This window comes from Copadichromis virginalis, linkage group LG19 (assembly GCF_057382275.1).
Source record: "Copadichromis virginalis isolate Kocher_CV1m ecotype Utaka linkage group LG19, C_Virginalis_male_GT1.1, whole genome shotgun sequence".
In the NCBI taxonomy this organism is placed as follows: domain Eukaryota; kingdom Metazoa; phylum Chordata; class Actinopteri; order Cichliformes; family Cichlidae; genus Copadichromis; species Copadichromis virginalis.
In genome coordinates, this window is record NC_140636.1 from 9,574,788 (window position 1) to 9,589,088 (window position 14,301).

General features: G+C 39.7%; 1 protein-coding gene across 1 annotated transcript in view; it reads left to right on the forward strand.

Moving 5' to 3' along the window:
* LOC146685525 (nesprin-2-like) overlaps window positions 1–14,301 on the forward strand; it is a 55,006-nt gene that overhangs the window by 725 nt on the left and 39,980 nt on the right. The window contains exons 2-15 of the mRNA XM_085441504.1: window positions 2,965–3,198; window positions 3,891–4,013; window positions 5,807–5,922; window positions 6,146–6,257; window positions 6,510–6,644; window positions 8,340–8,498; window positions 8,932–9,126; window positions 9,344–9,439; window positions 9,611–9,811; window positions 9,891–10,064; window positions 10,423–10,545; window positions 11,473–11,666; window positions 11,953–12,091; window positions 12,238–12,477. Coding sequence (XP_085297630.1) covers window positions 2,965–3,198; window positions 3,891–4,013; window positions 5,807–5,922; window positions 6,146–6,257; window positions 6,510–6,644; window positions 8,340–8,498; window positions 8,932–9,126; window positions 9,344–9,439; window positions 9,611–9,811; window positions 9,891–10,064; window positions 10,423–10,545; window positions 11,473–11,666; window positions 11,953–12,091; window positions 12,238–12,477 — 2,241 coding nt within the window. The remainder of the gene's footprint in view (window positions 1–2,964; window positions 3,199–3,890; window positions 4,014–5,806; window positions 5,923–6,145; window positions 6,258–6,509; window positions 6,645–8,339; window positions 8,499–8,931; window positions 9,127–9,343; window positions 9,440–9,610; window positions 9,812–9,890; window positions 10,065–10,422; window positions 10,546–11,472; window positions 11,667–11,952; window positions 12,092–12,237; window positions 12,478–14,301) is intronic.

Sequence of the window (14,301 nt, forward strand, 5' to 3'; positions counted from 1 at the left end):
CAACAAATAGATATCATTGACAAAAAGCCGTAGCACAGACATCTGAAAAACTTTAACCTCTTTAACCTTTGCCCTTACAGTCACCAAATCAATGGGTTCTCATTTAAAAAATGCTAAACTACATCACATCTGGTAACTGCCATCAGGAATAAAAGCCTGCTTTGAAGCTATTATCGCTTTGTTAATCAAAGTTTTAATATTGTTTGACATAAATCAACAGAATAATTAATGCTATGCAACAAGACCTATAACAAGACAGACTTTTCTTCTGACATTGTGATGATTCACAAAGAGATGCAAGGAGGAAATTATAGTTCCAAAATGTTGATACACTGTGTCAAATGGTAATAAAACCGAATTATTGATGTGCAAATCTCATAAACCCACATTTTATTTACAATAGAGCATGGAAAACATATCATGTGTTCAAACTGTTCAAGTATTTTAACATTTCATGAAAAATGTTGGAGATTGACAGCAGCAGCATGTCTCAGAATATCAGCAAAGCACAAGGCCACAAATCCATAATGGATGCTCATAATCTTTGGGCCCAGAGGCAGAACTTCATTAAAAGATATGATATGATTTTGTCACTGAAATCACGGCATGTGCTCAGGAACACTTCATCATTGTCTCTGAACACAGCAAGACATGCCTTCTGCAAAATGCAGAGCTCTATCACGCAATGAAGAAGCCATATGTGAACATGACCCAGAAATGCTGCCGTTTTCTCAGGGCCAAAGTGCATTTTAAATAGAAGGAGCAAAAGTAGAAAAGTGTTCTGTCATCAGACACACTGAAATTTGACATTTTGGTTTATAAGAAATGCAAATCAAAGCATCATTTTTGTTTTTTTATCTACATTTTACACAGCATTCCAACATTTTAGAATTTGGTTTGTAATAAACGCTACTGCTGAATGGAACTAGGAGGTGTTAGACAACACACAACATTTCAATTTTTGATGATTTCTTTTGCTTTTCTTTTTTTATCATAGCAATTTATCGCCCTGCCCATATTTTGTTTCACATTGCGATATTTGAATATACAGAAAAGTGAAATGGAGTTTGCACTGGCAACACAGCCCAGTATGTAATGCAGTAGATGTGTGTTACTTCTTCTTCAGAGAAGGGGTTAAGGAGAGCTTTTTATGACACAGAAACTGCTCTTCATGGATGCTTCTATTTGCCGTGTATTATTCTTCCCCCCTTGTGCTCATATCAAAGCTATTTCAGATGAGTCTGGTTGAGCAGAGTTCATTAACTGTTACCTACTTAGGTTTCTGTAATCTCTGTAGTTGGGTTCATGTTTTCTTGTTCAGCACAGATTGTCAATTCAAACCTCAGCAAAGTAAAAGAAAGACTTTCAGGTATGGAAGGCCTAACCTTACTGTTACTGACAGTCATTAAATCCCTTAAAAACATGGCCTCTTTGGAATAGTTGCAAAGATCTTACTCTTCTTAAACTTTTTGATGCAGATGTCTGATTGGATATGACTATCGCTCTCATTGTTAAATGTGATTGTGGCTATAAACACATGGCATAAAACAATTTCATAGGTGCAGAGTTCATAGTAGTGCCTCCATGTGCCAGCTACTGTGTAGCTGCAGAGGTGGTGTCCAAAACAAAAAAAATGAAAAAAATCAACATGTCAGGAATAACCAAGTAGCAAAGCTTCACTAAGGCAGCTCACTCCCTGGGCAGTATTTACTTTTAAGAGTGTAATAGTATTGTATTTTGTATATAAACATATTATATAGGAGTAGGTAATGACTAACAGGTATTGTAAATCACATTTAGAGGTTTTAAAGCAGCATTACTTTTTCTGTTTAAACATTCAATCAGCTGGGGCAATATAACAGCTTACAGTCAGTAGCATCATGCCCTAACAGGATTCAACATTATCTTTATTCAAGCTTTAGCAGGAATTTTCTATTCAAGGACTCCTGGCTTACCCTGAGAGTGTAACTTGAGCCTCCATTAAAGTTTCAGGCGTTAAACACATCTCACAGGCACACATCACATTTTAATGGAGCATTAAAATGAGCCACTGAGATGTATCTTCCTATTCAAATTAGCTCCGTCATGCATCACCCACATATAACTTTGACATCATCAATGTGCTCGGCATTTTTCATTTAAGCTGAGCTCCAGAGCTAAATCTTTGTTTTAATTGTTGTTTTTCGTAGTGGTGTCAAAACAGAGCAGGAGGCGAGGTAATAAAGGAGTGAAAACAATAAAGAAAAGAAGGGCGTATCTAAGAGGTGGAGCTTCCAAGGCCAGCCTTCAAATAATGAAGTCCTGGCTGGTGAAAATGTTACACGTGAAACAGACAGTTAAAAGAATGAAAAGATTTAATGCTACTGTCTTTTATAAATAAACACAATGGAAATATCTTAAACTGATATAATTGATATAATATTAAAAGAGCAATATTTCAAGTTGACATCAAAGAACTGAAGTTTTAACTGAAGTTAAAAGATGTTGAACAAATAAATGGTGTGTAAAATATCTGAAGGACATGTGCTCACAGGAGCTAAAAGGTCAGGTAAACTGTAAGAACTGTGAGAACCTGAACACTTATTTGTACTCCAAATACTGAAGCATGCTGAAATGTTAAAGTCTAAACAACACAGTTGAGAATTCATTGAAGTCTGAGTCATGGAAGAATTTTAAAGATCAGTGATAGTTAAATTATGGAAGGGAGGTGGAGAAACGCTAAGGGTGTCTAATAATACTCAGCTAAATGTAACCTGATATTCAAATGACTTGCAAACTAACTGTTCCACTCAAACACTACAAACAATAAACAAATTGCTAAAGAAGCAGGTGATCCAACTGGCAAATCTCATATTGGACAACTGCAAGCTGCTTTGCAACCTACCTACACTGCAGATGGACAAGTCTTCTTAGGATTACAGTGGTCTTGACTGTATTCGTGTGTGTTTGTTTGCTGGTCTACAGGAGATGTTTCTGGAGATTGAGCAGAAGGTAGCCAGCTTGTCAGCTCTCAGTCAAACCGCTGACCAGCAGCACCAGCAGAGTGAACTGGGAGCTGCGGGATCCCAGCAGGAGGCAGCTGAGCTTCTTACCACCAGGCTGGAACTCCTGAAAAACAACCTGATGTCCTTTCAACAGATGCTACAGAACAGACAAGAAGAGGAGAGGATGAGCAGCAACAAAGGGCCCCAGGAGCAGGTACATACACTAAATCTTTGGCAGATGGCTGCATAGTTGTTTTGTATTCAGTTGTTTGGGGTGGCTGTGATTAGAAGGTTGCTGGTTAAATCTTTGGGCAAGACAACCCCAAGTTGCTCCTGATGAATTCACTGGAGTGTGAATATTTGGCAGAATTAATGGATGTATGAGGCCCTTTGAGTGCTCAGGTGGAGTAGATAAATGCCACCAGTCCATTCACAATTTTCCTTACTCAGTTAAATTCATTCTTATGTTAAATTAACTTCACTTTTGCTCTGAAAAACTGTCCCTTTAGGTTCCTGGATAATTTCAAACTAAGATTTATCATCAAAAGCAAAGCAGCATAACGTATTATATTCTTTCAGTCTGTGTTCTTGCACGCTCTCTAGTCCTGCTTACAAACTTTAACTGAGGTTGCAGGTTTACAACTGTGCCGCTGAAAGTAACGTCACACTAGGTACTGTGTGGCAAAGTCTGCCTTTGATAATTATTAACAGCTCTGCAGATAAACTAGTGCAGGCTCACCAGCAGCTCAATAGTGGCGTCCTTTCATAAGCAACACATCGCGTACATGTTTGCATTTAGACTTGTTTCTTAAAGCTGCTACCTTCAAGAACTCGTACAGTTGAAGTGATACTGATAAACTCTTTAGCTTTCATTCTTGTGTGTACATTTCACCTGTTTTTCCACAGCATTTAGTTTCTCAGGCAGATTGCCAGCTTGAGTCTAAAGTGAGGCGCAGCAACAGTGTTCAAGAGATCTTCTCATCACCTAAAAACAAACTTCTCAGACAGAGCAGCCTGCAGCAGCAGAAGGTACTGATGCCATTAGCTGCTTTGATGTTAGGTTCCAGTGGTGTGGGATTTTGTGTATTTCATGTGTCTGACTGCTTTTTGTGTATTTCACCCAAATGCAAACATTCAGAACATACTGGGGCATTAAAAATCCCTTCTACCAGCATGTTTTCTCGTTTTCCTGTGACATAAGTACATAGGATCAGAGGTGGATGTCAGTATTTAATTTTGTTAATATCAATAAGTTTTTAGCTGTGGCACTTTCTGCATACTTCAACCCCTGAGCAACCCATTGGTTAATTTTCATTACTGACACTGGATTGCCCAATCAAATCTCCCCTACATTCCCTGCCCGTCAGTGCACCCAGTGTTGCCAACTTAGCGACTTTGTCGCTATATTTAGCGAGTTTTCAGACCCCCTTAGCGACTTTTTTTTTTCTAAAAAGCGACTAGCGACAAATCTGGCGACTTTTTCTGGTATTATTGGAGACTTATTTATGACGACTTTTTGACGTGACAGGGCGTGTTGCTCTTACTCTCAACAAGCAGCGGTGCTGCCTTGGGCACCTCACCCGTGCCAAAGCGCTCCCAGGCGGAGGATAGTCCTCCCTCAACTGCTATCAGGGCAGGAGATGTTCACACCTATGCGTCCAAACGGCAAATGAATCGCGCATGAGCGAAGCCGCTGCTCCCGCACTGACTGTAACGCAGTCAATTCTTCTTTTAATGTTTTGCTGTTTTGTGGATCACAAGGTTTAAAACTACTTATAAACACACACTCTCACACACAAAGTAACTCCACCAGAGTGCCAATTTCGGGTCACTTTTTCCGGTCCAGGCCAGGGTAAAGATTTGTAGTTCTAAATAAATTCTAACTGCATTTAGGACGTTTTTTACTCACTTTATGTCTCTTCCGCGATGTTATTTCTCTCTCCAACAACATAGGTTAGTTACAATTACATTAGCATGATCAATTATGCAAATTAGATGATGGCGTCATTTGGCGACTTCTAGCGACTTTTAGGACAGCCAATAGCGATTTTCCTTACTGATGAGTTGGCAACACTGAGTGCACCTCGTAGAGGCTAAGAAAAGCCAAAAGGTGGAGCTGAAAAGCTGAGAGAAAAAGAAAGAGAAACCATGAACATACCATGATTTGAACAGTGGGAGCAAATTGTGGCAGCATCAGCTTGATAGTATTTGTATCCCACTGTATAAAGAGCTAACATCGCCAAAATTTCATTATAATAAGTGTTTGTGAGCTAAAAATCAAGAATGTGTTTACTGTTCGGCCATGATTTGCACAGCCCAGCGTGCTCCCAATGCAGGGGAAACAAATTCTGTCGGGGAGGCCTACCTTGGCACCGCCGTTGTGCAGGTGAAGCCGAAGGCAACATATGCCTCGTCATATTTTCTAGTTTTTGGTTTGGAAAGAAGTTGGTTTGGAAGCATATTTGGCGACGCTTCATCCTCTGCTTTGCTTTGTGCGGGAGCCCCGTCAAAGACCTGTCCATTATGCTAGCAGTGTCCAAGCAGGGGTTTTTTTTCTTTCTTTCTTTCTTTTTTTTTTACCGCACCCCCGCAATGGCTCTGTGCCCCCCACTTTGGGAACCACTGACCTAATAGCTAGCGGGAAATAATTAGAAAGGGAGCGATTCAAGTAAAATAAATGGCTGCTTTGACAATAAGCCGCCGCTAATAGATGAAGTATGGCTTTTAATTTGTGTCAGTATGTGACGTGACACAGACACACAGACATTGTATCAAATATAAACAGTTAAAATTGTTAAACTTGATATTTTACTTTTGTGTAGGAGCTGGAGCTCGAGCTCAGTGAACAAAGAGGACTAACTCAGGCCATCGCCAGGCATGGCAGCAGAGCGCTGCTTTACCGCCAGGAGTCCGAGGACCACAGCCAGCTCTCACTAAGGCAAAACAGCTTCTTCACTCTATTAAATTGTTGTCAAACACATATTACAGAGTTTTAGTTGTTTTAAAATATAACATACATTTACATTTTTAAATAAGGTATTTTACTTATAGGACGAAGAAAAAGACTACAGTATTTTCTTAATTCAACTTCAATCTATATAGAAAGAAAGAAAGCTGGAGTGAGATGAAGTGTTAATTTTCAGCTTGTTCTCTGGCTGCAGGTCGCCTCCTGCTGCGGCTGATGAGGAGGAGGATTCGGCTCAGAAGAAGTGGGATCACCTTCACAGTCAGCTGCTGGCTTTGGAAGAGAGCTGGCTGCTTCCTCCCTCCGAGGTAAGTCCTTCATCGTGAGACTGAGGTGCTTGATTATCACATTTCAAATACAAGAGAGAAAGGGACAAATCGGTGTTCTCGCCATGCTTGATTATCACCTTCTTTGAGCAGATGCCACTTTGTTGTCTCGTTGGTGTTATGGGAACCCCTGCAGGGCATGATTAGAGTAGCGTGTGTCTCTAACTTTTCCTCTGATGTTTTTCTCCGTCTCTCTCTGTCTGTGTGGCTCTCTCTTTCTCTCTCTTTATGAAGGTGACAGACTCATCTGTGAAGCGTAGCAATGGAACAGCAGGATGCATGATTGCCAGAAAAAACCTGAAAGAGCTCCAGACCTGCATCAGCCATCTGAGAGAGCTGGGGCACACATCTGCAGAGCTTCTGAATCAGGTGAGGAGCCATTATATTAGGGCTGTTTATCAGAGAGTATAGAAGCTGTTACACGAGGCCAGTTGCTGGTTTTCTTCTCAAGACTAGAGAGCCTGAGATAAAGCTGAAGGGATGTGAGATGATTAGCTTCCTAAATTTATATTCCCTTTAAAGGTAATATGTAATTTAGAATTATTTGTAACTATAACCAGTTAAATGTAATTGTATTAAATTAGCTTTCTATTAAGTTATGCAGCTTGCATTATCAGTGGCATAAACAATGTATGAGATCTGAAAGAAAAGAGTTTTATGTGATCAGTAAATATGTGATGTGATCCAAAACACAACTAATAAACAAATTCCAGCCACAGTTTTTACACTGTGTTCAGACTCAGTGGTGTTGATGCTGAAAATCTGAGCCCACTTTTTCTCCCCGAAAGATCAAAAATCAATAAGAAAACCAACAAAGTATAATATTGATCTTAGCACTGGGATCAGTGTCATCTTATCAAATAATTACAAGGTATAGGTATCAGAATCAGAATCAGAATCAGAATACTTTATTGATCCCTGGGGGAAATTATTTTTTGTTACAGTGCTCCATTTTAAACCAACATTAAGACAAGACAGACAATACACTAACTAAGAATAGTATAATATATACATATATATACATACATAAGTCACTCATAAATAAATAGTTGGTAAAGAAACATGTGTAGTTGTAGCAGTAAACAGTGTGTTAAGTGGATGCGTTGTACAGGGAGATGGCCACAGGCAGGAAAGATTTCCTGTGTCGTTCAGTGGTGCTTTTCGGTAATCTCAGTCTCTCACTGAACGTGCTCCTGTGACTGACCAGCATGTCATGGAGTGGGTGGGAGGTGTTATCCAACATTGTCTTTATCTTGGACAGCATCCGCCTCTCCGACACCACCTTGAGGGAGTCCAGCTCCATCCCCACAACATTGCTGGCCTTACGGATCAGTTTATTAAGTCTGTTGGCATCTGCAACCCTCAGCCTGCTCCCCCAGCATGCAACAGCATAGAGGATCGCACTGGCCACAACAGACTCATAGAAAATCCTCAGCATTTTCTGGCAGATGTTGAAGGACCTCAGTCGCCTCAAAAAATAGAGACGACTCTGGCCCTTCCTGTAAAGTGCTGTGGTGTTTTTAGCCCAGTCCAGTTTATTGTCAATGTGTACTCCAAGGTATTTATAGTTTATAGGTAAGGCTGGACCTCATTTTGAGTTGTCACAGGACTGAAAAGTGAAACAATCTTTAATGCAGCACCAATAATATAACTGATGCATGTTTTAATGTAATAATAATAATAATAACAATAATAATTTATTTATATGCAACTTTTAGGACACTCAAGGACACCTTACAGGCAATTAAGTATCAGAATCACAGTATGGAAAATAACAGTTGGACAACACCAACTAAACGTCAATATGCATAATATTAAAAATTCTAATAAATTGAGGTCCCTGGGCTGATTCGCTTTAATATTTGATCAAGAAATTTGCTATTGTCCACTTTAAAAAACATTAAAAAAATTATAGTAGTAAAGTAAAAGATGAAAGGAAATCAACTCAGCCTTGCATAAAACTGAAACAAATAGCCTAAAAGAAAACCTTTGTGGATGTAGGCCAAATTTTAATAAATTGTTAACATGACCCTGCTAACGGTTTTGCTCATCTTTCATACCCAGGCCTGCCCTGCTGAGGGAACCCATCAGACCGTTGATGAAGGTTTGTTTCATGTATTGCATGGAGCATCCCTGTGCCTGGACTCAATGAAAAGCATGCTGTGCTCACCTGTTCTGGTGACACATGAAGAAGAACCCCAGCTGAGGCTGCTTCACCTACAGGTGAGACGCCTCACTGCAAAGAAGCACTTAACATCAGATGTTTACGGTTGTTTTCAGTTTCAAAATTGTCATCATCAGCATTCCTGCATCTATGGCTGAAAAATCTGAGGCGTGATAGTGACTTTAATGATCCCCCTTCATTTTCTGAAGCATCAGTGTGAGGCTTGTTGTTACTTTCCGTGAGCTATTTCTGTAGACACTGACATTACCTTTAAAGGGAAGTGTCATGATGTGTTTTTTTTATCCTTAACTTTTTGTGCAACCATATCAGCTTTTAACTTCACACTGCAATTTTTATGGCTCAGTGTTCTTAATTCTGACATTTTATCGACCCTTTTGGGAAAAAATTATAAGTGAAATATCAATAATGCATCTTACTGTTAGTTAAAGCTTAACTAAAAGAAGGATCTTTACTATTCATCTTCCTTTTCAGAGTCTCTCAGCAGAGCTTGCCACCCTTGGCAGTGAGCTTGTTTCTCAGGGGTCAAAGGTCAGCAATGTCCCGGGGTTAAAGTGTGGTCAGCAGTGCATTGATGATCTGTGCAGACTACTTCCTGTGGTCCAGATCGCGCTGGCCAGCAGAGAAAAGCAGCTCAGGATCCTGCAGGAGGACAGTGCAGAGAAACAGGTCTGCATGTGTTTTAAAATCAGTCAGTAAATTGCTTTATTAATACTGATAAAAATAGAGAAAGTAAGAAGACATAATATCTAACTTCAATTGAGATAAGTTTTAGCTTACTTGTTATATTGGTAATTTGCTCTGTTAATAGATCAGTCGACTCTAAATTGACTGTTTATTATCAAAATCTCTACAGGTTTTAATTGTTGGTGTGTTTATTTGTCAGGCTGCTGCTCACATCCAGGAGTCTCTGCAGCAGCAGGTCGAGGCTGACCAACACAATCTGCCTGCCTCTCTCATCCACCAGGCCACACAGCTGCAGGTGTGTTAGCGAGTGTGTCAAATGTGGGCTTTAGTGTTTATACGTTTACGTAGGTCACCAAGGTGGCCCATTAAATACTGAGAGGCAAGTTTAAGAATACTCAGAAACTGAATTATTCAGATGATGCAAGAGCATTTAAATCTTCAAATTTTCTGTCCTCCTGTTGTACAGGGTGAGTTGGAGACAGTAGTGGGCGGTGTCCGTTCCCACTGTGAGGAGTTGAAGAGCGGCGTGGAATTGCAGAAGCAATATGAGCAGCTGGTCCGCAGCTTTGAGGAGCTGCTCAGTCTGGGCTCTGATAGTTTCCCTCAGCAGCCTGACACAGAGCTCCGGAGCAGGGCCCAGCTCCAGAAGAAGCTAAGCAGTCATATGGTTAGTGTGGTGGAAAAAAAGAGTCCCATTGAAATAAGACAATAGATTATGATTTTCATGTCTACTTTTTCTTAATCAGAGGTTTTTCCAGTTCCTGGGCGATCACTTTGAAATCCTGCAGTACCTGACCAATAGAGTTTCAGATATGCCCCTAGAAAATAGGGAGGTTACAATAAAGGGTCTGCAGGACCAGGTGGCTCGACTGCAGCAGGATGGACTGGAGAAAGGGACCAAGATGCAGGAAACATTAGAGGTAGGTGCAATGTAGCTTACTTGCAAAGTGACTTTCAAGTAAAGAAAGAGAAATACAGTACATACAATAACGAAGAGAGAGATTTCATGGAAGCCACACCTTGCATCTCCCATCAAAGTGGAATGTGATTGCCGTTATACATTCTGAAAAGCACTTCCACTGGAACCTACTGACACCTCTATGCCTAAAGTTTGCCTTAATCTGTCCAGGCCACCAAAAATCCCCCAAATTCATTAACTTGTTCACTAGATGACAGATTTACACATATAGGCTATTAAAGGCACCACAAATGAGAAATGAGAATGAGGATTGATTTTAATGACATAACCATCACTGATAATCACAATGTCTGCCTCAGATGTGGTCACAATGGGAGAAGGACAGTGCATGGTCCGACTCCTTGATGAGAAGTATTGAGACATCATTTCCCAAAATCCCTGAGGGATCTGAGCAGGAATCAGAGAAGCCTCTCAGCTACAAGGTATTTTCTATTTTCTATTCCATCTACAAGGGATCATTTTTATTAATAAATGTGTTTTTTGCCCATCGAATTTACTAACAGGCAGCCAACTGGAGTACAGAGCACATCAAGCAATGTTCCATTCTATCTATCTGGGCAAGCTCTATGCTGTACTTTGTGCACTGCACTCAAAACCTAATTAGATCAATTAAATACACCCTAATAGGTTGTTTCTGTAGGGGTACAGGATGCTCCTTGGCTTTGATGTGAATTTTTAGCCAAGCACAGACTTGTAATTTTGGTTCTGTTCACTGTTGTTCTGCTTCCAGACTGGCAACGCATCAGTTTTGAAATGCACCTCAGAATGGTCTATAGTCAACAAAAATATATATGTGGTAAAATAGATAAAAACATAAACATAGAGGTTGTCTTCTCCTGCATCTTTGCTCTAGTTCAGCAACCAAATCTGCATGAGATTAATAGTAACAGCTCAGCTTAAGGTCTCGTTAAAATTTTGTTTAACATCGAATGTCAGCATGTATTCAGTAGTGAGTCTCATTCATAACTTGTTACAAACTCTCTTTTGAGGTCTGTCTTTATGAAACTTGTTTGGCTTTAAAGTTGTCCTTTGTTCACTATCAGGGTTATTATCTTAGATGAAAGTGAAATTGAAAAGTAGCACAAACCTTCACCCTTAGTCTTACATACCAGTTGCATGAGAGTTAGCAAACCTGATTTATTTTAATTGTGATAAGATGATGAGTCTGAAATCTCTAATGCCCTTCTGTGACTGTAGCCAGCAGACAAAAGGTGACTTCTCACAAAGATTTTTGTATCGCTCTGAGCATTAGCCTTTGTGTTGAGTTGAGTGAATATTCACGCATGTATGTATGAATTCATTTCATGGGTCTGTGCAGTGATATGCAAGTTCTCCTTGTCTGACTGCAGGAGCTGCATCGCATTTTGGAGGAGAATGAAGCGCGGGTCAGTCAGATGCTGGAGGGAGGCCGGCGACTGCAGAGAGCGGGTTTTAGTGGAGTGGGTGTGTCTGTCTGTAAACTGGAGGCTCGCTGGAGATCTTTGCACAAGAGGCTGGAGCATGAACGCACCAACTTTGACAAAGGAAGGAAACTGAAGAGCAGGTGACTGATGAAAAGCATGAAAGTCCGGGCCGTCTGACATAGAAAGTTGGAACTTGTCCTGAACTTAGACTAGACTGCGTGTAGTTTAGTTTAAGCTCATATCATATTTTAGAAATGTTTAGTGTGGTTTATATTGAGATGAAATAATAATAAAATTGTCAATCTAAATTTAAATTTAAAATAGGGTTGCATGCAATGAAAACCCCAATATTAGATAGTAAAAGATCTTTTGGTATGATGTTGTGTCAACTTGTTTTTAAATGTGCAACTTTTGCCCAAAAATCAGGTTTCGTCACAGCTCTGCCGCGCTGTCTCAGTGGATGAATGAGGCTAGACAACGGATCGATAGATGGAGTGAGCTCACTGTCTCATCCAGTGAGGAGATGGATGTTGAACAGAGGCGTGAGCTCTACCTCCAGTCTGTGGTGAGTAAGAGTTGAAACCATTGTTTTTTAGTTTTTTTAAAAATATTTTAGTTCTAGCACTTTGACCAACTTTTGCTCATTAGCAGCTCTTCCAGAGACCACAATGCACTTATGGAGAACAGACTAACGTAAGATTTTTAATGCAGGCTTTGACCAAAGAGTTGGAGGCCAAATCTGAAGTAAAGGTGGCAGTGACCGGTTCTTCGTCCCAGCTGCTGCAGCTGAGGGAAGCACACTCAGAAAGAGATCCTGAGGATAAAGGGACTCCTCTGCCCAAGACTTCTGACATAGATATGTGCTCCATCAACACTCAGCTCAGACAGATAGAGTTGGACTGGTCCAGTCTTCTCGTTGATGTGCCTGTTATTCAACAAACTCTGCACAAGGTGAGGATCTCCCCCCCATGTAGACTGTGACTTCTCTAAGTTAAACTATTCAGCATTTTACAAAAGTTGCGCTGTTTTCTGAACACAGGCAGTTCATTTCAATATAGAACTCCAATAAAAAATATTCAGCATGCTATATTCTACATGTTTTTGTTTTTTTTTAATTTGCCACATATAGCAGTAATGCACTTCAATTAAATATTCTCCTTCTTGTATTTTGGATCTCAAGAACAGAAATAACGGTGGCTCTGAAAGGTCAAGCACACTGTAACGCAAGAAAAAAACTGTAAATAGAAAAAGCACACAAAACAGAATGGAAGTTCAATAAAACATCACAGGAAAAAGATGCTACAAAAGCTGACCAAAAAACAAAACTCACAAAACACAAAAAAGGGTTTTGGGGGATAAAACAACATGAGGAAACAGTTGCGAATGTGACAAGTATGCAATTACATTCTTACATGAATCATGTGATTAAAATACACATTACCTGCATATTTTTATCCCTCACAACACTGGTGAACCGTTCACTTCTTTAAAGTGTGTCATAGTCAGAGATGGGCAGTAACGCGTTACTGTAATCTGATTACTTTTTTCAAGTAACGAGTAAAGTAAGGGATTACTATTGCAAAATCGGCAAATAGATTACCGTTACTTTCCCGTAGGAACGCTGCGTAACTGCGTTACTAAAACCGTGATTTTTTTGCGAGAATGTCTCATGACAGTGATGTAAGCAAGTGCGACGTTTGTGACAACAGCTGTGTGCAGATCAACAGTGGATAATATATCAAGTGCAGGAGAGAGTATGAGCGTGCAGCGTTTAAAGCGTGGAAGTACTGATCTTACTTTGAGTTTGATTCCATAAAAAGTGACAAAAACATTAGTGTCCGCTGTGCGTGGGAAGAAAACTTCTTTTTACAGCGAAAAAAACCCCCTAAACTTCCAAGCAAGCACCGAGTGCGCAAGGACGTAATGGGAAACTCACAGAGAAACTCGCGGATTCTTCCACTGACCGCAGCGGCACACCTGCACCAGGGTAAACCTCCGCCTACCCCACTCCTGCTTTACAGGTGAAAATAGAGCAACAGGACCGCTAGTCTTTGATGTTATTTATTTTCTGCTGTGTTTTACTTGCATCTATTTGAAAGAGTGAGTGGAAAACCCAAAAAAAATATTTTATTTTATGTGCTGGAATGTGCAGAAAATAGGTTTAAGTATTAAACAAATTTCTTCCAGTCAGAGAATGTTGCATATAATTAAATTTTTGCTTGATGCATAAAGTTAAAAAACTAAAACTAATAAAACAAGTTTTAAAAAGAGACTTTTCCATTTGATTACATTTTGTATGATGGATTATGCAGAAAAAGTAGAATTGGGCTGAAAGATCTATCGCTTTATCACCTATTCAGGTTGTAAATTGTGTTTTTAAAAAGTAACTAAGTAACTAAGTAATTAATTACTTTTGAAAATAAGTAATCAGTAAAGTAACGGGATTACTTTTTGGGGGAGGTAATCAGTAATTAGTTACTGATTACTTTTTTCAAGTAACTTGACCAACACTGGTCATAGTGCAGCTTTTGGTGACTACTGTAGCACTTTCATTAATGTCTCCTCAAAAACACCTGCATTGAGTTTTGTGAGATTTCGTTTTTTCTACTTTAATTGTTTTCAGTTTTATTTTCAGTGTTTTTGCAACATTTTTGTTCTATTTGCTGTTCTTTTCTTACATTGCAGTGCATTTGACCTCTCAGAGCCACCGTAGAAACTCCTAGAAATACACATCCAACAGGATCGGTCACCTCTTATATGCAGTCTTGTAACTGT